Source organism: Rhipicephalus microplus, chromosome X (genome assembly GCF_043290135.1).
Source record: "Rhipicephalus microplus isolate Deutch F79 chromosome X, USDA_Rmic, whole genome shotgun sequence".
Lineage (NCBI taxonomy): Eukaryota > Metazoa > Arthropoda > Arachnida > Ixodida > Ixodidae > Rhipicephalus > Rhipicephalus microplus.
In genome coordinates, this window is record NC_134710.1 from 330,046,092 (window position 1) to 330,070,525 (window position 24,434).

At 42.7% G+C, this 24,434-nt stretch overlaps 1 protein-coding gene across 1 annotated transcript in view; it reads left to right on the top strand.

Moving 5' to 3' along the window:
• Window positions 1-24,191, top strand: part of LOC119161250 (eEF1A lysine and N-terminal methyltransferase) — a 60,004-nt gene extending 35,813 nt beyond the window's left edge. Inside the window, exons 9-13 of the mRNA XM_075879644.1 lie at window positions 9,210-9,323; window positions 11,673-11,749; window positions 16,471-16,610; window positions 18,163-18,281; window positions 23,891-24,191. Of these exons, the coding sequence (XP_075735759.1) occupies window positions 9,210-9,323; window positions 11,673-11,749; window positions 16,471-16,610; window positions 18,163-18,281; window positions 23,891-24,147 (707 nt within the window). The 3' untranslated portion in view covers window positions 24,148-24,191. The remainder of the gene's footprint in view (window positions 1-9,209; window positions 9,324-11,672; window positions 11,750-16,470; window positions 16,611-18,162; window positions 18,282-23,890) is intronic.
• Window positions 24,192-24,434: the final 243 nt, after the last annotated feature.

Below are 24,434 nucleotides of genomic sequence, written 5' to 3' on the forward strand. Positions count from 1 at the left end.
CATTATATTTTTGCTGTTATCACAGCGAGTGGATGTGTAGTACAGTCGACAAGGTAGTTAAGATGATAAATATCTATCTTGAAGTTGTATAATCAGTGGAATGGTATGGGTCTTAGTTTCTGTCTACATACACTGAACTGATCCTATCCCCTTCAATTCAGAAATGCTGAAGTGGGGGCGGTAATCCTTGAAAAGAAGTTTTGCCACTTGTTTATAAATATTTTGTAGTCTATTTATATGATATTCTTAGTGGGAATCTCGTATTACACATGCGTAATCAAGTATTGACCTGACTTGAAAAAAATGTTAAGTACATCGCCTGTTTGAAATTCCTGCATATTAAGTGCAGCATCGCTAGCTTTTGCAATTGCCTTGTCAGTCTGTTTGTTCTTAGAAAATAATTTGGAAAAATTGTTTCAAATAAATAAATTGATTTCAGGATGAGGAGAGACCTGCCAATATCGAAGACATTGTCAATACATCACATATAAAAGGGTTTTGGTTGCATAATACAATTTTAAAGGAGCCAAGGAACAATTTTTAGAGTAATCATGGAATTGCTTAATTAAAAGAATTCATTGCTTCAAGAATTGACTGCTACAAAAGTTTTTAGAAATTGTCTAGTTTGAGCGGAGTTTTAGTGATTAATTGCACACTTCAAGTGTTTTCTTTTTCCTTTCATACCAGCGAGCGCACTGAATGCTCTGCAGAGGAGAGGTGAAAAGGGCGCAAGAAGCTATGATCATTCGTCAGCGTGTATCTTGAGCACACATGACCTTGAGGATGCTTTTTTTCTTTGAACATGTGCCTTACTTTCAGTGTGATCGGGCACACGGGCATGTGGTGGCCTCCCATGGCAGCCCCGGTAACTGTGCAGCTCACAATGCTCAAATCAGCCAATGGCCGTCAAGGATGGCACCCGGATTTTTTTTTACTGAACTGGGTTCTTTTGGGGGTAGTGGCGAACTTGTGCATTGTGTTTTCACTGTGCTTGCTCTTAAGCGAAAACAGGGTGGTGCTATCAGGGACAGCGCACTCTGCTCGCACTGACCCTGATTGCTGTGGATTTTGGGTATGTGGCGTCAATATTATTTGTCGAGAGAAGAGAAAGTGATTTCTAGCTGACTTTGTAAATTGTGAATTCCAAGTTGCGAACTGTGCTATATTATGTTTGGCTCACTTATTTTCAGAAGCCTCGACTACCGATTGGCAGCGTTTTCTGGTTATGGTCAAGAAGTGTTTCAGGGTTCTTTTAATTATAGCATCATTGTTTTCTGTCATTTCAAGCTTTCCATACTAATCTTTTCTTCTAATACTGTAAAAGGGCAACACTATGACCATTTCAGCTGAAGTTTCCAAGACACCCTCATCTGTCTCTTGTATGATGTCTGCTACAACAAATGCATATACCTAAACGGACTCATCACCTGCTGGTTCCATTAGCTACTGGGAATGTGCTAATAAACCAGCAGGAAATTTTCACCAGGGGTGACAAGTGATTTTTGAGCTCATAGTGTCATTTTCCAAGGAATGAAAGCAGTTTTTAGCTTTGAAAATTTATTGTGAATTACAGGCCGCGTGCTACGCTATAATATTTGCCTCACGTGTTCTCCGTAGCATCGACTACCGATCGGCAGCATTTTCTGACCATGCTCAGTAAGTGTTGCAGGGTCCCCTTAAATTTGAAAAGGGCTTCGCGGCAAAGCGAATTTTTTCTGACTAGGTGTTTTCTCGGCTTAGCACATCTACATTCCTGTGAAACGATGTGGTCTAATATACACCTATTCGTTCATTGCGAATACTTCGAAAATATTTAATAATTTGTTAAATTCAAATCGAAGCGAATTCGAATACTCAACTATTCGTTCGAATATCTGAAGCATTCGAATATTCGCACAAGCCTAAAATTTACACTTTCTTCATTCATAGTGAGGGTCTAATTCTCGCAAAGGTAGTATGAGAAGGATTATTGGTCAGCTGCCATCTCGTTTTAAAATCTTGTACATAAAGTTCAATGCATTTGCCTCTTGCCATATTGAAAGTTTCAGCAATGATCTGCAACATCTTCGAACCAGGAGCCATTTTGGAACCCAAAACTTAAAAAAAAAAAAAATTGCAGCACCACTCATTTGACAAGTCAGGCACAAGTCAGTCAGTCTCTTATTTTGGCTTACATTCATTCGAATAATAGTGATAGGAAGAAGACCTTTCTTTTTTTACTCGCCAAAAACAGTTTTTGCCAATGCCTCTGTTGCCGATTACGTCGGCACATGACGTTTTAAGTGATGACACCCGCAGAAGTGATGTCATGCCGACAGACATTCTGTGGACTGCCCAACAGCTTGCCACCGTGTGCCTTCCATGTGCACTCCACGCTTTGCTTACGTGCCGTGCTGTTTGGTCTTTCGGAAAGATGCTGCCTCTTATTAAGAAGCGTAAGTTAGTGATGCATGAGAGGCAGTATAGGATCATCTCCAAAGCTGGAGAGGCCAAAAAGAGGTAGATATCACAGAGGAATTGTGGATTTTGAGCAGCTTGCTGTCTACACTTCTCAGGTGGAAAGACATAGCAAGATCAGTGACTTCATGTAACGAAAACTTAGTTGTTCAAAATGATTAGTCTGCATATTTGACTATATTTCTGGCAACTCAATTCACTAAAACAAACAAAATTCGCTTCCCTGGCAATTTCATTATGGAGGGGTTCAACTGTACTACATTTATGATACTTCAAAATGTCAGTTCACTAAGATGTGTGAGCCAACGCATTTGATAGTCCCTACAATGTGATAATGCTTTTAAAGTAACTTAAGCTTTTGGATTTTCCTGGAAAGAGAAAATACAGTTCACCAAGTTCATTGGGTGAAGGATGAAATCCTTTCTCAATGTTCTCCAATTTGCCCTGCCTTGCATGAATGGATTTCATTATATGCCTGCAAACTTTATTTCTTCACCCCACCTCTGGCGTCCTTGGCTGTCTTTCTTATTCTGTGGCATCTGTTGCTCTAGCTTTACCACTACTTCATACCTGCCAACTTTGCCGAATTGTTTGGGAGACTCCCAAATTTGGACCTAATCTCCCGATTGTACGGATGCTATCTCGAATCTCCCGAAAAGTGGCCGCCATAGCTGATCCGTTTTGTTTTTAATCGCCTGCATACGTCAGCCTTTCCAGCTGCGACAGTTGCGGTGCTGCGAAAGAGCACTCTTTCTTTGTAACCATTTTGTAGGGCACCACTTAGTATATTCTAGGCACTATATGCCGTATTTACTCACGTAATGAACACATTCACATAATAAACGCACCCCCAACTTCAGTCATAAAAATTATCTGGATTTTTTCTCCCCGTTATAAGCGCACCACCTACATTCATCCAGTCCAGTCCCGCTTATAGACACCTGGCACCCGTTGTATCTCTTTCGTTTTTTATTATTTTTGTTGGCAAAGTGCGAAGTTGGCAAAGTGCGTTGTAGTGCTGTTGCACACGCTTTTGGGCGCCCCTCGAGATCACAGCAGATACGTATTGTGGTTATACGATTGCGAGAAAAGATAGCCACAAAACGCTTTTATGGCGTGCGCGGGCGGCCCGGGGACAACTTGCAGAAGATAGGGCGATCAACCACTCAAGATGAGTAAAGTGCAACAAAGAAGCTGTTTTCAAACAGTGTACACGTATGTCAATCAGGAAAAGCTAAGCAACCGAACTTTTTTTTGCATTACTGCATTTTTTGGTCCTCTCGAAATAGTATTCATAAAATTTACTCTGCATAATAAACGCACCCCCCAACTTTGCTCCGATTCTTCGAGAGAAAAAAGTGCATTCATTACGCAAGTAAATACGGTAGTACCACACACCTAGGCGAAGGCCTAGGTGTGTGGTACTACCGTATTTACTTGCGTAATGAATGCACTTTTTTCTGCGAGATGCGCTTATCACAGTACCAAAGTGGATAAGGTACTGCAACTTTTGCGTGTCTCTGCCGCTGCATTTACCACGCTAGGTATATGCCTCTTGACGATAGTTATAGCGCGAGAACTAAACGACGACACAGACAAGAAGGACACGAAAGACTTGCTTATCTCTGTGTCGTCGTTTTGTTCTCGCGCTATAACTATCGTCATGCCATACCAACTAGCCCAAGCTGCCACACTTCTATGCCTCTTGCCAAAACGTCAGTTGTGTTTGTTACGTGGTTGGGGGGGTTGCGTGTGTTTCCCTGAGTTCAGTTGGAAGGTTGGTGGGGGTGTCAAATTAAGGAAATATTTGCGTTTCTGGACTCGTACACAGGGGAGTTTCTACGCTTCGTGAGTTCGTGGAAAGTTCACAAGTATATGGACTCTGTAGTATGTGTGCCTGTAATGCAAGCATTTCGCACGGCAGCAAGGCCGAGATAAAGGTGCTTATCGCTTCACAGAAGCGTCAGAACTATTTTCGTGCTGTGAAAGGACAGCATAACATATGAGTTTCTTCAACAAGAGCTGCAAAGACAGTGCGATCCGCGCAGAACGCCTATATATTAACGGGATTTCTTGCGGGAAAACAGCTTGCCGTTAAGCATCGGTTCGTGATCACGCTGGACCATTGTTTTAGAAAGTGTTCCCGAAGTGTGAGCACGCGAGGTGGTACGGGTGTGGACGTATGGCTGCAGATGCCGAAAACACAATAGTGGAGGCTCTCGAATGTGGTGCTTTCGCAATCGCAGTAGATGGAAGCAACAACAGTGGGTCGCAAATGTCTGTCTCAGCAATAAAATACCCCCCTCCCCCCCCCCCCCCACCGGACAAATGTTCCTAGGTTGGCAGGTACGCTAATTATCTGACCTACATATTATGTGCCCAGCTGAGAACCATTTTTTTCACATAATGTTCATATTTCTTTCACATAATAAGAATATCGGCAATCACTTTTTGTTCTCTGATCCTCTGTGCTATCTTCTTGTCCCTTAACCCTTTGCGTTCCTAAACTTTTACCCACTTTCCGCCTCTTCCGGTCTGAAACTATTTCGTCAGTTTCTGGCCCTGCGAAGAAAAACATGAACTGCGGAAGAAAAACTCACAGAATATTTATTTTTGCTTTTGCATTCTGCAGGCAACTCCTTTAGCCATATTTAGGCAGCATGTGATAACGCTCAAAGCATTCTCCTGGGGGCAGGCCAGGGTTGTTGTTACATGTGAAGATTAACTGATGGCCAGGCGGTAGTGACAACCGTGAACAGTAGGCCATCAGGCCCGCGAAGAAAACGAGAACATCTTGAGCCCTTAGCCCAGAACGAACTGTTTTATTATTTCCCAAAACGGCTACCCCCACTGCTGTGGCAGGCTTGCACAGCTCAACACAACTATCAGCGCCGTGTGGGGGCGCTGCATTTGAACCAACATTGTAACACTCCTCCCCTCTTAGGAGGAAGACTGCGGGGAGTACCTATTCACCGGTTTCCTAGTCCACGTCGCAACTTCGGCGTGCTAGGCGTAGGCACGACAGAGTCACTGTTCACATGCACACCCCTGTTGAGCGCAGTCCCGTCACTCTCTGTGGCACAGCTACTCCCAGAGAAGCTAGTTCCAGGTAGCTGTTCCTGATGAGGCACTTCTGGAATAGCTGGCACATGATGAAGCAGCGGCTCCAACTGTGGTGGAGCTACAGCGATAGCAGTTTCAGGAGAGGCCAATATTTCTGTCTCCACAAGGCGCAAGTGGTCGCTGTGACGGTTTCCCAAGGTGCCGTCTTCAAAATGGACACTGGCTGATGATGGAGTGACGTCCACGACCCTGGCAGGCACCCAGGGTGTGCCCCTGCGAAAGTTACGCGCGTACACATCATCACCTAGCTACAGTGATGGAGCCTGCCGGGACCCTCTGTCAGCATACAACTTCTGCTTGAGTTGTTTTAGGAATACAGATGCCTGCAGGCTTGGCCTGAGGACATCCAACGGAGTCTTGAACATTCTTCCTGTCAAGAGTTCACACGGTGGCCGACCTGTCACTTCATGTGGTGTGGTCCTATAATGGAACAGAAACCTGGAGATCTGCGTTTGGAAGTTCCCAGAACCAGACTTCTTGAGTTTGTTCTTCACAGTTTGTACAACTCTTTTCAGCTGCACCATTTGAGGCAGGGTGATACGGCGGTACAAGCATCGGGGTATTCCATTTCGAGTTAAGAACTCAAGGTACTGGGCACTGGTGAAGGCAGGACCGTTGTCTGAAACTATGACATCAGGCAGGCTATGCTGAGCGAATGCAATTCTCAATGCAGAAATGGTAGCTTCTGCAGATGTAGAAGACACAGGAAAGACTTCTATCCACTTTGAGAACGCATCCACAATAACCAAGAATGTGTGACCTAGAAATGGTCCCCCAAAATCAATGTGAAGCCTTGACCAGGGTCGCTGTGGAAAAGGCCACGGCGTCTGCTGAACCGGCTGTGCAGCTCGATGTTGAGTCTGGCACGTAGCGCAGCTCTTCATGCTGTTGGCAATATCATTGTCAATGCCTGGCCACCAAACATGGCTCCTGGCAATCATCTTGCTCTTCTCAATACCCGGGTGGCTGGCATGAAGAACACCAAGAACTTGGGTCTGCAATGGCTTTGGGATCACTACTCTTTATCCTCAGAGTAGGCAACCCTCATGGAGACTGAGTTCTGAGCTTCTGGTATTGAAAGGGTTCCACTCTGGTCCTACTGGAAGGCTTTCTCCTTTCAGAACTGCAAGAACAACATGGCCCAGAAGGGGGTCATTTCGTGTGGCTTGGGCCACAACACCTGGTGAAAGGAGTTTCGGATATGCCTCCTCTAGCAAGAAGATTTCAGCAGGTCGTGGTAATGCAGTAGTGTCGGTTGGGAGAGGCAGTCTACTAAGAGCATCAGCGTGGCCGAGCTCTTTGCCAGGCTTGTATACAAGTTCGTACTTGTAAGCAGACAGCTTCAGTGCCCACCTGACCACTCGAGGTGAAGCTTGCACGGGAACGGGCTTGTTGGCACCCAGCAGACCAAGAAGTGGCTTGTGGTCAGTGCGTGCTTCGAATGAGATGCCCCACAAGTACTGGTAGAACCGATCCACACCAAACACTAATGCCAGTGCCTCCTTGTCGAGTTGACTGTAGGTTTGTTCTGCTTTTGACAAGCTCCTCGAGGCAAAAGCAATGGGATGTTCCCCGCCATCAGCATCTTTGTGCGCTAGAACTGCACCTATAACATAAGGCGATGCATCACAGCTGAGGCAAACAGGCCTGGCAGGGTTGAAATGCACTAGAACTGGAGCTGATGTCACCAAGTGCTTGCAGGCATTGAATGCATCTTGTTGTTCATGTCTCCACTCCCACTTCTTCCCTTCACAAAGAAGTAAGTGCAGTGGACGAAGGAGTGACGAAAGATTGGTTAAGAAGCGCCTGTAGAAGTTTACAAGTCCCAAGAAGCTTTGAAGTTCCCTGACATCCTGAGGCACAGGAGCATGCAGAATGGCTGCTATCTTGTCAACATTCGGGGAAAGGCCTTCCTTGCTGATGATGTGCCCGAGATACTCAACTTGCGGCACGAAGAAATGGCATTTTTCTAGTTTCAGCTTGAGGCCCGATTCCTGAAGCTTGCCAAGTACAGCACAAAGGTTGCGAAGCTGCTCAGCATTATTTGCTGTTACCGCAGGTTTTGCAGAAGAACAGTTTCCCTCCTGCCTCCTTTTGTTTGTCTATCGCTACAAACGACGCAGTCCTTGCTGCTTCACCCTGGGAGCTTGTAGATGAAGTGGCTCCTTCCGTCTAGCCTTTCTTCACAATCGTTACGTTCAGATGGGCCCAGCTTTCGGGCTCTAGCCCTCGCGTCACTCACAAGCTGTTGGATGAGGTTGCAGTGGTACTGCAGGTGTCGCTGTTCGTATTGGCCATGTATCTGCAGCTGTATGCACCTCAAGATCGAACTGTTGACAATGAAAACTTCCAGAATCCAGAAAAAAAGCTTGCGCCATCATTTCATCGTCTTGCGACAAAATGTGTAGCTCGCACAGTCGAATTCACTTCAGTCGAATCACTGTCTGATGGGGGCACATAATTCCCTTCCTCGCTACTGTCATCTTCGCTTTCGCTAAAAGCGCCACCGTAAAACGCTTGGGTCAAAACGTGGCCATGATTCTCCACGAACTACGTGCGAGTGAATACGCTCCGTGCTGAACATAGTGCTGCATCCTAGTGTAAAAAAAGTAAACATCAACAAACAAAGCTCACTCATCTTGAGAGATGAAGCTTCATGTATTTAAAAAACGCGCATGACTTGCAGTGAGAAAATCGCGAAATTTAAAGGAGGGACATGCTCGACAGCGGACAACTACGGCCGTCGGGCGTTGCTGGACAGCGGACAACTACGGCCGTCGGGCGTTGCTCGACAGCGGACCGGTACGGCCGTGTGGCGTTGTCGGGCACTGCAACGGACCGCAAAGCGTTAATGTTATGCCTATTTTTCCATTCTATCACATGCTCCACAGTCCAGAACTTTTTCTCAAGTTCCTTCCTTATCCTCCATGTTTCAGCTCGCATCTCAAAACTCGCAATGGGCTATTTGCAGTTTATCAAACAATGCTATGTAGCACTGACACTCTTAGGTAGTATGTGCCAAAACAAACAAGATGTTTAGTATTGAAAAAAAAAAAAAAAGTGAAATTGGGCTTGTTGTTGCCAGTAATATCTCGCAGACCGGTGCTGTTTTGTAGCAGTACTTATAAAGTATAAGGATGGAAATGTTGTGCACATAACATGGTAGAAATACATCCAACTTCAATTAGATCAAGGTTGAATTGCACTGAAGCAAGAAATAGACATTTACAGATTTACAGTCTCTCTCTGAAGCATTGCCACCCTTGTTTGACGCATTTCTAAAGAAGGGAAGTTGGGAAACTGCATTGGAAACTGCATTTCACCACAGGCATTTAATGCACTGTTATGACTACCAGATGCAGATTTTACAACTGCAGTGTGATAGCCTGTTTAGGTGTCAGTAAATCATCTTGTCCAACAGGTGTGCGAGACATGGGCAAAGTAGGAATGCACAACATTATGACATTTCATTGTTTCATGAAAATGGAAGATGACAGGAATTGGAGACTGATGCCACATATGATGTAGTGCATGGTCCCCTTGTAACCAGATTTGATGACTTGGAGCTGTTTTATTTGTGGTCATTAAATGTGTTGTTCTCGATCTTTTTTTTTCTTTTGTGTGAGAAGTTAAGCAGAAAGGACAGAAGGGTAAAGTCTGGGAGGTTGTCAAGGATGACCTCCGGAGTGAATACTACAAGTACATGGTTGCTGGACTTGCCTTTATTATGCCAAAAGGAACTGGTGAGTCATTATTTTCCTGTAATTAAAGCCTTAGCATTTCGTTGATGCTCCCATTGTGGGGTTTTCTCACAGATGTTTTTAAATGAGCACAGTGGCTCATTTCTGTGAGAGGTACTGGGATCAATACACCACACCCCTGTCACGTGTAACGTAGCAATTGACAAAACCTTAATGCAACCCAAAGACATGGTGGTCCAACCACACTCGAGGCACAGATCGATCTCTAGACGAGTCTCTATAAGCAATGAAGATAAAGATCCCATGTAATAATTATTATGTGCAGATGATGAAGTGTCTAAGAAATGCCAACAACGTATAAAACGCACTGTTATATAAGATTCACCTATGAATATTGACAAAAAGGCTGTGTGTGATGTATCATTGCTGTGACGAAAGAAAAATGAAACAAAAACATTGGTGAAAACACACCGTAAAGACTGGAATATAGGTTGATCCCCCCCCCCCCCCCCCAACTTTGGATCTCCGAAAAAGAAATTAAAAAAAATCAGAAAGTACCGTGGCGCGCCCTTACCTTTATTGATACGCGACACAACCAGCTGCACTGTGGTGACGTTTCTTTTTATTTCGCCACTAATCTTATGTAGTTAATTAAACGCCAGAAGGCCACAAAGTGCTGTCACTCAGGCTCGTCCGAACTTGAGTCTGACGACTGTTTCTCACTAGTTATGTCCCAGAGTGCATCGTCCTCCATTCCATCGACTGCGTTGCTGATGCAGCATTTGTGGAAAGACTTGCACGCTATCTCTTCAGGCATAGATTTCCAAGCTGACAACACCCAGCCACAAACGGTCACGAGACCAGCGAAGGTCTTGGGATTGTCGCCCAGCATCCACACATTGTACAGCTTGCGCACACGATTTTTGAAGGGCTTATTGAGCACTACGTCCAGTGGCTGGTGGATTGATGTTAGTCCCCCAGAGATCACGTCAAGGTTCGTCTTGCCATCGGACAGTGCTCTCTTTAAATCGGTGATGAGGTGGCCTAGAAATGAGTCAAGCACCAACAGGTTCGGTTGCTGAAAAAGCGCACCTGGTTGCAAATTCCACACGAGCTGGTTTCACTCAAGCATGAGGGACTCATTCATGAACTCTTTTTCGTTCGCTTCAAAAGAACGTCTCCTTTCCCTCCACCTTCTTTTTGTTTGCCTATCGCTACAAACGGCGCAGTCCTTGCTGCTTTGCCCTGGGAGCTTGTAGATGAAGTGGCTCCTTCCGTCTAGCCTTTCTTCACAATCGTTACGTGCAGACAAGCCCCGCTTTAGGGCTTTAGCCCTCGCCTTATATATTTTTCTGAATTCGCCTATATCATTTCTGACGCTGCTCTCTTAGATCATTTTCTCTTGAATATGATATAAGGGAGCAGCATCTTTCCATCAGCTGTGCATGCGAGCATCACTGTAAATCACGAATGCTCGTTGTTCGTTGTCAAGAGCTTCACTTGTTTTGATCCTTTAGCAGTCACAGTCTGGTTCGAAGGCATATCGAACCAGATCGGAGTTTCGTCAGCTTTGCCCATTGTCACAAACAACTGTAATTTTCGTTTGTGTTGGGAGAACGACATCCGGCGACTAACGACGCAACAGCGGTGCCGCGTCGTCTTCTCTACACCTGTACCGAAAGAAGGCACATGTGTTCGAGAAAAAGGAAATGACTTCCAGAGGTGAAGGGAGCACGCTTACACCACGAAAAAGTTTTGACTGCTTCAGAATCGGCAGTTGACGTGCAACCAGCAAGACGGGTGGTTGTCGGTGTCGCGAGGCTCGCGTAGGCGGCGAGTATGGAGTGACCCGCGCAACGTATTGAGGCGAGGCGGCTGGAATACCGGGCACCCTCGTCGTCTACTAAGCTGGCAAAATCTTCAGCGGCACCCGTCAACTCCCCTACGTGTAATAAGACCTGGCCTAGTCCGTGTGGAACTTTTTATTGTGACTTTTTCTTTAACTGTTATTTTATCATAACCAGCTTTTAAATAATTGTAGTTGTGTGCGCTGCGTCGCACTTAGAAATCGGGAAGCATGACCATGATCCTTCTGTAATTATTTCCTTGTATTCCTCTTTTCTTTCCATCATGTTGTTATTTTATTAACATTCCACATATTTGTTTTTTGTCTGTACCTATTGTAGTGTTCTTGTAGAGCATAGTTTGCTTTGTTGTTTTTTCATCGTACATTAGTGTTTTTTCTCTGTTGTGGAGTTTTTATGGTTCGCATGGTTTAGAGGGATGCGCCTGCTTATGCTATGTGTAGTTTGCAAGTGATATTGCCAAGTTTTGAGATTTTTGTGTGTGCATTTTAAAGACTGATGCTCCTTTCTCTTGTTTCAATTGCAGAGGAGCCAGCCAATGCATTGATAGTTGGACTAGGGGGTGGTACGCTACCACTTTTTCTGGTAACAAAGTTCCCAAAGGTGGGAATTGGCTTTTTCGTTATGCCCTTTTTCTTGTAAATTGGTTGGTAGTTGCTTTGATTGCCAGTACTAATGTTGGTGAGTCAAGTTTTGCCAATGAGGCAAACTAATATTTGTCAGAAGAAATGTGGTGCTGCTTAAATATATAAAATTATTTTCTCTGCCATGATGAAACAAAGGGATGTTCTTGTGGATGCCCTAGAAGTGACCAGACCAATTTCACGAGGTTGAGACGCCCTAGCAAACACCTATCCTCACATGCATATACTGCACTACATTGTCTGTGAGTATGCGCAGATTAAGGAAAACGTGCATTTGTGCAGTGTTGGGCGGACCACCTTTCTATAATTACAGCATAGACCCCGAGAAGCAAATGTACACTCTATAATCAAAACACCATTTTTCAAAGGCTGCATGCACATGTGCCAGAAGTGACGAACAGGCAGCCATGCCACTTCGAGAGTCTATTTAAGAGTGTGAATCCTTATTCCCTTAAATTTTCAAATGTTGAAAGGTTTATGCTTAAGGAACGGCTGTGCTTTCACAATCAGTATTCGCACAAGCCATTGCTTTCACAATCAGTAGGCTTGTGCGAATACAGTTAAACCTGGATATAACAAAATTGATAAATTCCTGAAAAAACAAGAGGATTTCGTTATTAGCAACAATGAACTTTGATCTTAAGGGCGGTCACGATTGCTATGGCACGTGCTATCTCGGCAAGTATCGCACAGCTGTTTAAAAAGGAGCACTTTTTTCTGGAGCGGCCTTACTTGCTCACACCAGCGTTTCGTAGGAGTTCCACGATATGGGATCCAAAAGAGTTGGCTGCCAACCTTACTTCGTATAACATAAAATTTTTCACCATCACATTCATTGCATTGCATTCAACACGCCTTCGTGTTGTTTCTAGTGCTAATCAGCTAATCGCGAAGGCTACAATCCTGCGAACTCGCGACACAAGACGTAAGTGCGTGACGAGTCGACCTCCGAAGATCCGTCGTCATCGTGGTCTGAGAGAATTTCCATGAGTGCTTAATCTCACAACCCCTTGGCAGTGACGACATGGTTGTGTGCATTTAAAAAGCAAAATGAAAAAAAAAAGTTAAGCTGGACGTCCTCGGGTGCCAACACCATGCGCGCACTGAAACCATGCACGCTCGCACAGTGTCAAAAACAAAGAGTGAACGACATGTATACCATAGAAAACTATTTGCTAAAGTGCCATCTATATGCAGCGCAGCCCCACCTATGTGATGCTAACTAAAAGCGTGGCACTGCCAATGCAAAAGAAGTTCTCTTTTGTTTTGTTTGTGTTTGGTTTACGAAAATGGGGGAAGACCGAAATGACAAAATCTAGGATAAAACTCCTAGATCGTTCGTGGCGAAAACTTGTTATATCTAGGTTGTCTTCAGCTGTTACTTTGTTAAATGGAAGTCGCAAATACATGTGCTTCCTAGGAGCAACGTCGGGGAATAGAAAAAAGAATGACAGCATTTCCACTGGATGAATGATGGGTGGGGCAAAGCTGGGTAATGATGGAAAGTGGGGCAAACTTTATGGCTAGGTGGCGTGAGCCATCGCTCGATCTAAAGGGCACAGCCGGATACATCCATCCATCCATCCATCCAACTACGCGAAAATTGAATTTTTGAACCACTCGCGCCAATCCTCATAGTCCGGCGGTTCTGCAGCATTTATTGCGTGCAGCATTTTATTGCTGCACGCAACATGCAGCATTTTATTGCGTCTCTTGATTAACAGAAGGTTCTTTATTTAGTGCAGCTAGATCGATTACTTGTGATTAATTGTAGGCGGTCCATCTGATGTCATCGGGATCATTTTGAAAATGACCTACTGCGGCACATGTGTTTTTGTGCACTTACCTTAATTTCTCAGTAAGTAGGGCACTGTTGTTAATAATATCCTCGTTTTAGATGTTGTCATACATTGAGCTTTCACTGCAACTTAAATTGTTATTTGACTTTAGAGCCCCTTCAACACGCGAAAAGGCCTAACTTGTCAGCAGAGGGGTTGTTCACACTTTTTAATAAAAATACACAGAAAAAAAAAGGTTTGGCCACTAAGTGGACATTTTTATGGGCGGGTTCATATCCGACGAACTACTGATATAACCATCATTTATCACGGCAGTTTTGAGTTCGTTATAAATGAGAGCAGCTATACCACTGTGGCAAATAAACCATTTGCTAAAAGTCAATGATGTGCCCGCATTGCTTTTCATTCTTGTTGTTTTATGCACTAAAAAGGGAGACACATTTACTGACTGCATATAGATTTTTATGCGTCGATTAGAAATTGTGTCCTAATGTAGACGAAAACACAGGGGTGCTGTCAGGGAGATCTCATCCCAAAAGAGAAGTAAAGTATTTGTTCATGTTCTAGGTAATATTTTGTGTGGCGTGCAACGTCTTCCTCTTTCTTTACTTACGGCAACGCTTTTATAAATACAAATTTGTAGCTGATCAACAACAATGTCACTGTGAGTTTTTGTGCTGCCAGCAATTCATCAGATGACACCACATTCAATATCACGTCAGATGACACCACATTGTTTTACTTTTGGCATTTTTGTAACACTTATCACAACAATATTGCAATGTACCTTCTGCATCAATGCATACTGTGGCATTGCTGGCACAAAAGTGCAAGCAGGTGAAGATTTCTAGTTTCAAAAATGAACTGCATTCTCAGTTTTTTCTCAGTTTGCCACTGGATTTTTATGGCATTGAAATTTACTCTAGAAAATCAATCGCTTACCTCATGACTATTTGTAACAAGATTTGTGTGCTGCCTAGAATATTGTGGCTGCTTGATTAAAATAAGTATCTGGAATTTTCTTCCCAACTGCATTCCTCTAAGCTCCCCCGCCTTTTCTGATTTACAATATTCCTGCTTAAAAGTAATGACCTGCACACGAGTCAATATAGTAGTGCTTTCCGTGATGAAAAGGGGGATTCAAATATGACTTTCTCAAGCCACTGTGACTGCATTAGGCAATTTGACTGTTTTATTTTAAGACCAAGATTCCTGGATATACAGTTTTTTTTTACATTGCAGATTTTTTATAAATACCTTATGACAGTGAGCCTCCTGCAGATTTTTTATAAAAACCTTTTGACAGTGAGGCTCCTGTTGCTTTCGCAGATGAGGTACTCCTCAGAACCGAAATACTTTGCCACAGCTGAATGATGCTGTTATGACTAATTAACAAAAATTTGGTTAATTACCTTTTAAATTATTGACTTGAGAGCAGTTGTTTATATAACAGAGTTATAGTGCTTGCCAATTTATGGCATACTAATTTATTTTAAATAAAAGTTGCACTTGTATTCATCATTGAGTTTTAAAAGTGATATTAAAACTGGTGAGCCCAGCATTGATGAAGCAAGGCCATTTTATTATGTCAGTCTGGAATAGGCTATGACGAAGTGACGAAATATGATTGAAGGCAGGCCGAAGCTGTATTTTTTCATGAAAAGCTGCAAGCTATCTTTCTTGTGCCAGTGCATCACATTACTTTTGCATGTAGTGTTAAGTGCTTATTTGTTTTTTACGGATTGTGCACAAGAAAACCGCAATATCAACCTTTTTTTGTGGGGAAAGCATAGAACTCGGGACCCACCGCTGCTGCGTAGGTGAAATAGTTTTTTGCTCCTCATTGTACTTTTGAGAAACGAACTGGCACTACACATTGCACACAAGCATCAAACTGTCTACTTGTGTATTTCAGAATGCTTGGTGATTTTTTTGACCATATTGTGCTTCGGTGCGCCTTGATTCAAATTTCATCCTTTCCCAGTCAGGACTACTCTCCGGTGTAACGTAACAGAGAGGCTGCATGTCATGTGCTCTGGCTGTGATGTTTTGATTGCAGTCATGAAATTTACGACGAATATCTTGAACTACATTCAACGGTTCTGATTCTTACAAGACTGGGTATACAATAAATTATTGTGCACTAAAACTTTCTAATATAAATAGCAGCACTCAAGGCAATAGTTAAAAATTAATTGACAAGCTTATGTTAGTTGCAGCAGTGTTATTTCAGCTGCATAAAAGTATTTCCCCCTCAACATGGAGTTCACTTGTGAAAGCAACAATAGCCTTACGTTCACAAAATTTTTATTTAAAAAATCTGTATTGTCAAAAAAAGAAAAAAAGAACTCCTTGTTCATGGTGCAAGTGCATACAATCACAGGAATGAATCTCCTTAAAATGTATGCACGTACATCCCCATTGGATCAGAAATTTCTTGAGGAAGTTTGTCTATGACAGCATATCTAGATATTTGATATGCATGAGGCTTGGGATAGGTTGGTTTTATAATTACAAGCCCTTTACTGTCAAGAGCATTTATCCACATCGTTGTCATTCTAGTCTGGAACTGTGCTGTGTCTATTATACACTGGCCAAAAGTAGCACCCGTGTCAGCAGATGTCTATGAAGTGATCTATTTAAGAAAATTTCTTTTTGTTCTTAAGGCTCTCGTTTGGTGTATAGTCTCCAGCCTGTGTCACATTGTGGTTGGGTGAGTTCCGTGGAGATGGTTTTTGTATAGGTGATCTTTTATCTGACGACATGTGTTTCATGTGTCATCAGATGACGTGTTGGTAGGTGGAAGCACCCAAGGCATGACCACTGTAGGTTAATGCATTTCATTGTGGTTAATTTTTTGTCCCTCTTTCTTGATGTCCAGCTGGAACTGACTATTGTCGAGTTAGACCCTGAAGTGTTATATGTTGCCAGGAAGTGGTACTTTCAACAGCAGGACTACCCCATGGAAATTTTTGTGGAAGATGGACTGAGTGCCTTCGAAAGATTTGCCAAAGAAGGCATGTGGCTCTCACATTTCTTTTGCCTGGATTTACATATCAGCAGAACGTATAATGATCATTTTGTGTCTGGTTAAGCATTTCGCTGTAGTATGGAACAAGAACACTGAAAAAGCATTAAATGCAGAAATCAGTTTCACTTGAATGATAGTAAAGTTGTTTTTCTAAGCTTGAAATTCACATTACTCGTCAATGTGTAAAGCTTTTTAGATGTAGAATACGTGAAAAAAAAGCAGTTTCTTTGTCTTTAGGGCACAAGGCCTGGAATTCGGACATCAAGTCTGTAATAGTACAGTGTGTAGTTAATGCAGTGCTTCATTTACTCCGAGGCTAGACACTGGGTTCTTTCACTGAACGTCTGCCCCCTAAGTTGCTTATGCCAATAGTATGTGTGTTAGTGTAGCAGTTAAACTACATTGATTTTTCAGTATATGTTGGTAATGTCTTTTTCAAGAGAAATTCATTTTGTAGGATTTTAATTTATTTTTTAAAGAAGAAAAAAAGGGGCGGGGTTCTGGTATAGCTGGTGAGAGGGAGGTATTTGTACTCTTGCCAACTGCAGAAGTGTCTTTTGGATTTACAGTTGACCTTTATTGTGCTCAGTACCGCTGGACATTTTGCCTAAGCCACTCCCATGTGTGTTTCTGATTTTGTGTAACTTGTGATGTAGAACTTACTCTGCCACCAACTTACACTGCCACCAAAAGGTATCATGGGTTTATGCACTGCTGAAACAACTGCCACAAAGCAGATGCTTTTATCGAATGCTGAACCGTATAATCTGATAAATTTATTCAGCAACTGCGTACAGTGATCAGATGAACTGTCACATGTTTTTTATGGGCTGATTGCATCAGATTTGCTAAAAAAAAAATGTTACTGCACAATGATGGACCATGGCGTGCACCATCGACTGCATGATTACTGCTTGGTTGCCATGCAGTGTGAAGGGCGTATTATCTTAACCACTTTCCACAAATGATAAGTACTAAAACATATTGGTCATGTCTAACATCTTGTTTAATGAAGTATGCTTTTAATAAAGTAAGCATGCCACGCCGCAGTCGTCTAGTGGCTAAGGCTGCTGACTCACAGGTCGCGGGATCGAATCACGGCTGTGGCCGCTGCACTTTCGATGGAGGTGAAAATGCTGTAGGCCCGTGGGCTCAGATTTGGGTGCACGTTCAAGAACCCCAGGTGGTCGAAATTTTCGGAGCCCTCCTCTACCGCGTCTCTCATAATCATATGGTGACTTGGGACCTTAAGCCCCACATATCAATCAATCAGTAAAGTAAGCATGTAATAAAGTATGGGAGATCTGTTTATATTTATTGAACTTCAGAATTTGTCCTCGCCAGAACTCTGCTGTATTAAAATTGTTGCACAAAACTACTTGGTTATCAAGGGGAAAAGGCATGTATTGCAATGGAAGTAATAAATAACAAAAAATTTCACTACAATGCAATCTTTATGTATCAAGAGTTGATTGTATAGTTATTAAATGTTTGATTTGTATTGCAAATGTGTTTTTGTTTTATCATTCTGTGCGCAGGCAGAAGATTTGACATTGTGTTCCTTGATGTGGACAGTAAGGACTTGTCAGAGGGGCTGACCTGTCCACCAGCAGCATTCTTGACTGAAAAGACATTGAAACAACTAGCAGCCATCTCCAATGGTACGGGTAAATTCTATAGGAATCTATATTTTTAGCACTGAATGTGCATATAGCGCAGGGCTTTGTGTGAATGTTTGGCTCATGCTTTTACAATTGTGCTGTCAAAGCTTTTCATGAAATAACATCAGATAGCCTGTTTTGGGCATAGGTAAGTAAACTTGCCGAGTGCAGGCAAGCAGTATCAATCAATTAGTATTTTAATTTTTCGTTGTCAACTGCAAAGGAAGCCCACATGTGGAATGTCTGCCAAACAGGAGAAAGGCGCAAATTTTTAAAAGAAATTGCATCTGATAGCTATTTTTAGTCTTCGTCTAAGTTGTGTAGTGTTGCATATTCGAAAACAGTATGACTGTCAGCAGCCGAGGGAGCCAGCAAATGGAGACCCGAAGACGAATTCCTTTTATTCATGTGAAGCACTCTTTGTGTGTTTCCTAGCTGATTACGATTGAAGAAAGTACTTAAAAGCACCATTGGTGAGCATGAGATGCTAGTTATGTTTAGAGTGGGATGCTCGGCATATTGAAGACACACCCAGAGGCACATTGCTGACAAATCAGTAGATAACGCAGTTTCGTGTGTGTCTTTTTGTGGATCGGAGGTACTGCTAAATGGGAATGGCTACAGAACTTTCAAGGAGGCAGGTCTTGCTTCGCATGGGCATTGTGCCTTCTACTGACAGTTCCAAGTGCAGTGACTGTTTTGTAGACTGTTGCACCTTTCAGCCTTACGACCACATCTCTCTCGAGCCATTCTGTTCCAGGGTTCCCAAACTATTCTGTTTTATAGTTGGAACATCAGATAAAAGGGCTTGCTAGTTCTACTAAATTTCAGTTGTCAGTCAGCTCTCTGTGTATGTCTGTGTGATCTTTAGTGCTGCGAACATGCAAGTGAAAAACTAACTCTCCAAACATAATGCATTGTTAAACTCATTCTTGGTGAGATTCAGAACTTTTCAGCAGACTGCATTTTGCTGGAAAAAAGAAACGAAACCAACTATCATTTGTTATCACGTGATCTTATGGATTGCTTACAACATGCATATGTTAATGTATGTGTGACTGTGGCTCATTCAGTCATTCCTTGTTCAATCTGTATTTGTGCCTCTTTTATTTCCACTTAGAAAGCATGACTACATCTTCCACATGATTCACTCTCATTGTTGTCGAGTGATCTGCATGTTTTGTGCTCGTATTCAGAGCAAGTGTGCCAGCCCCAGAAGCATGAGGGGATGCTCCTATGTGTTGCGGTTGTACAAACTTGCTTATCAGGATTGCAGTAATTGGCAAGCAATATATCAATTATTTTAACTTGCTGAAAATGTTTTTGATAGAATTGATAAAGTTGTTATTTACTCTGATGTAAAATGTTTTCTAGGCTTTCTGGTGTTAAAGACTCTTACTGAAGTTATCGCATACCACGTTGGATTTACGTACGTACAAGTGCAGACATGCTGATACGACTCCCACTGCCGCTGGCACTATTGCGTAGTAATGAGGGATTGCAGTTTTATAATTTCCTGGCCTTGTTTTATCTTGAATGAAACACTTTTTTTTAGTCACTTTCACTACAGTAGACTGTTGTCTTGTGAAAAAGCGTACTAAGATTGGAAAGAGCCAACTGGCGGTCATGGGACGCAGCACATTTTATTTCTTAAGCATGTGCCATATATTTACTAGAGGTGCAAATAGCAAAATTTTAGGTGCAAAGCGAATTCGAATACTGAAGTCTGCATTGAAATGATGATTTTTTTAATAATTGGAAGCAAAATTTTGCAGAAAAAAAGGTTGCAGAGGATCCCTAAGCACATTCTTATGAGATACGAACATGGAAGTGTTTCTTTTAACTATGTTGATCAAGCATTGGTGAGGTCATGTTTCATAGTTGTTGTATCAAGAATGAGGCAACACAGAGGCCGAATTGCATTTATGGATATGATTCGGTGCAACTAAAGTGTTGTCGACAACACTTTACATGTGAAGGCAAAAGTGCGATTTCCTTCTCCTCCTCCTCTTTAAAGGGGAACTTCGGCGTTTTTTTTTGACATTCACCAATTGCAGTTAAACTTTGAACATGTGTTCGTGTTGGTATCGTGGTATGTGCCAAATTATACAACTATAAGTCATTTAGTTTTTTACAAAACAAATTATAAAATTTGTTGCTGATTTTGGAATCACACTTGTAAATGGGGGCCACGCTGTGTATATGACGTCGGGGCCTACTCTTTTTTTCAAAACCCCCGCCTTTCCCAGCAGAGGAATGCAGTGCACGCTTTCTTTTACGAGGTGACGATAACGCGAGCACAGTTCAATTTTGTCAGCTCCATCGCCAACTTGCTTTTTGTGCATCAGAAGATCGAGGCACCTGAGCTATGTTTACACCCTGGCCAGCCGTGGCAGGGTGTAGCGGTTCTCGTGAAGTCATCGGTGACGGTATTTTGTGACGTCATCGCCGACGGTATCTTGTGACGTCATTGGATACCCACCATGGACGACAATGCCGCTCCCTGTTTCGGTTTCTGTTTTGACTCGTCGTTTTTTGCTTAATTAAAATTATTGACTAGTGCCTGGGCAAAATGAATCAGCTTAGCTTTTTCAGGACTGTCAATACTATTAGAAAACAGCATTATCTCAGTATGAATGAAAATGCACCGGAGTTCCCCTTTAAATTTCTGTGGAAACCCAACTGATGTCGTTGACAAGGACGTGCTCCCTTTGAGTCTATAGCTCCAAATTTGCCCCGTAGACGTTAATACATAAGAACATCTGAATTTTTGGGTGCTAAAAATCTTCGCTCTCCAATTTTTTTTTTTACTTCCTACCAGAATTTTAGGTCCAGAACAGCAATAATTAAGCCACACGTATCATCTCCATGTTGAAACCAGCGTTTTTTTGAGTCATTACATTTGCCACCGTAGCGGAGCCTGAAAGGCAGCTTTGCCATAATACGAGAATTTGATGGGGTGAATCATATTGAAAATCTGAAGGGGCCACTGCCAATCGAACATTGGCTGTTTTTGTATTCAGGTAGTTCGAATGGGGCAAATAGTAAAACACCAGTGGGAATAAAATAGCAAACGCTATTAGAAAATTATTTGAAATTTTGAACATTTGTACATTCCCAATATCCAGAAGTGCTAGTTTGATCCTTCAAAAGAAGAAAAGAAAAAGATACTGGTAGTCATTTGTTGCTGCTTATGACATTGCTGTGATCTTTAGAAACAGTAAATGTGCACTGTTTTGCTTGTTTTTTCTTTTGCATCCCCTCTTACACCCCCCCCACCTTATGAATCTTTCGAATTTCCACGTTGCCAGAATAGCTGTTACGCGTGTGATAGGCACTGCCAGTGTAAATATAGCCGTCGTCATTGTTTGCAGTGTAAGGTGTTACTACAAGCTCCACTACTTGAACACATTGCCCTTGCTGAAGTAGCAGTGCTGTACTAACGAGCACGAATAAACGGGTACATTAATAAAAGGCACACAGGAGTGCTAACGTGCATGGCTTAGCATGTTGTATGAATAAAGTAAGATTTTTTCAATATATATACCCTTTTTCAGTGAAGTAATAATAGTTAAAATGTAGTCAAAACAAGTGTGTTTGTTGATTTCTTGAGCTAAATTGGTTCGTCCTGATAAGTATAACTGTGCTCCCCATTTCGAGGCAAGGCTGACCACACGCACATGGTGTGAAAGGCCATATGCCTATTTGCGAAATGCAGACTATTCGACTAATAATATTGATTTCAGTGTCAGTGTGGGAACTCCTATAGTGGTAGGCATGGGAAAGCATAAAGGTGTGATCTAGCAGGCACCAGCGAGTACACCCCTGCGATCTATCACTGACCGGCCTATTATGATAAGATTCTTCAGCTGTCTGCTCAGTAGCAATTTGGTATGGTGCTGTTGGTGACACTTCAAACGTACTGCACACATTTAATGGCCAATAAACATGCTATTTGCTGCTTCTTTCTTGTGTGGGACTCCCGAGTGCGCTGTGGTTGCATGGAGCGCTCATTGATTAAAATGAACGTTCACCATTGCCACATTAACCGAACAAGATTCTTCAAGAATTTGGATTAACCAGCTTTGCAGATTGGTATAAATTGACCGCACCTTGTGGGTTTCCGTTGAATTCATTTGTCACTCTTGCTGGACCTTGTCTCCTAAACCTAAAGTGTTATTGCAAGTGAAGTTAAATAACAGGGCTGACCCCTTACACTTTTCCAGTGCTGCATTTCTGCATGTGATAGGGGAAACAACCGAATGCAGTTTGCTACCGACTACGCATAACTCTGCTGCTGGAACAAGCAGGAAGTCTATAAAGTGCAAGTGCACATGTCGCGCACTGAGTTTGCAAATCTCCCTAACTTGGTTCTAGTCTTGCCAGGGAAACCCGACATACTTACCTCTAACATTGGCGTCATCAACGGTTTGGTAAAGTGGACAGTGGGAACTATACAAGCGGGAATTTTTGGGTGCCCGTGCTACTCAATGCCCTGGATTTTGCAGTAGTGGAGCTGCTGTGCTTTTTCCCCGTAACCTGCTTCAATGATTGCATTTTCATACTCCAAAAATTGCTCAATTTTGGCTTTTGCACCCTTGCAAGGCAGTATTGTGCTGCCTTCAAGTCGCATAGCCATGCATTGTAGCCTGAAGCATCCTTTTTTTCTATGAATGCATTACTCGCTCTTTCTGGTTCAGGCATGTGCAGCTCCTTGATGTGGTCGCAGAAACTGTACGGCATAGCCCATGGTTTGTATTGTAAAGTGCCGAGCTAGCACCCCCCCTATGGTGAAGGATAATCCAACCAGATTCGGGAGGAGGCGCTTGCTCGGTCCCAGACCGAAATTCAAGATGCTGGTGAAAGAGCCGCTAGAAATCGAAAAATGCCCATCCTTGTTTCTCATGAATTGCTTTATTTATGAAGCATTTCATAAACAATATTAGATAATAATTCAGTGTACTCATTGTTGTTTTGTTTACACAAGTGATGCTCATCTTGAAAGAAAAAAAGTGGCCGCAGTAAAGGATGTAGAGGAAGGGTGCTTGCTCGGCTATTGGCACTTCAGATCTCAAAAAAAAAAAAAAAAGGGAGGGGGGCACTTGCTTGGCATTTTTACGGTAATATCATTCCCTGGGGCATCATTTTTCAAGTCGCCAGGATGGGCCATTTGCTGAATAGTCAGGTCCGCTCACCGTACAGCTGGTGCTGTTTTATTTCAAGAAAACAGTGAGCAATTTTTAGCAGTACTTTTTTACATGAAACCAAATCCATGCTGCATGCAGTGCAGTAACATTAGGCTCACATGTTCACGAGAATTCCAATTATTGGCGATGTTCTACAGCCATATTGAAAAGGCTGCTAGGTTCTTTTTAAGACAAGCAGTTGAGAAATATTCCTTGTTCACTTCCTTCAAATAATGTTTTTGTAGCTAGGCATAGCTACAACAGCGATAAATTTTGTGAATGCTAAAACCTTAGTTTTACCAGCTGCTTTGTAGCAGCAGAAGTACCAGCTACCACGTACTTCCGACATTCACATATCAGTGTTGAAATGTATCAATTCTCCTATCATCAACTATTTATAATTTACCTTTCCAACTCTTACAGGTCCGGTGGTGATGAATTTTGTTTGCCGAAATGTGGCACTCAAGAAAGAAACGTACGAAAGGCTGAAGAGTGCTTTTCGTGTAGTTTACTTCCGGACAATAGTGGACCATGTTAATGAGGTGCTTTACTTGTCCAATGCTGAATGTGACACCACAGTGAATTCACTCCTCGAGAACGTGGAACAACTCAGGACCACCATGGATTCTACCAGCTGTGTCAACATAGCTGAGCTCATGGATGGATTAACACTTGTGTAAAATTCCATGGAAATAAATTTCATTTGTTGCCTGGTCGGACAAAACTGTGCTTTCCCGTCTTTTCACATCACTACATAGACACACACAAGATTGCTATTTTAGTTGTACGACTGCGACACAGTGTGGTGCAGTGGAACCCTGCTGTTACATTCCAGTGCCGAGTTCTGTATTCTGAGCCAGCTGAATGGCTTTGCAGCTTAGTCCGGCTTGACCGTGAGGCTAGCCACACAAGTGGCGCAAGCAGCACCTATGACGTGTCCAGTTTCTGCCATGAGAATGAGCATGGC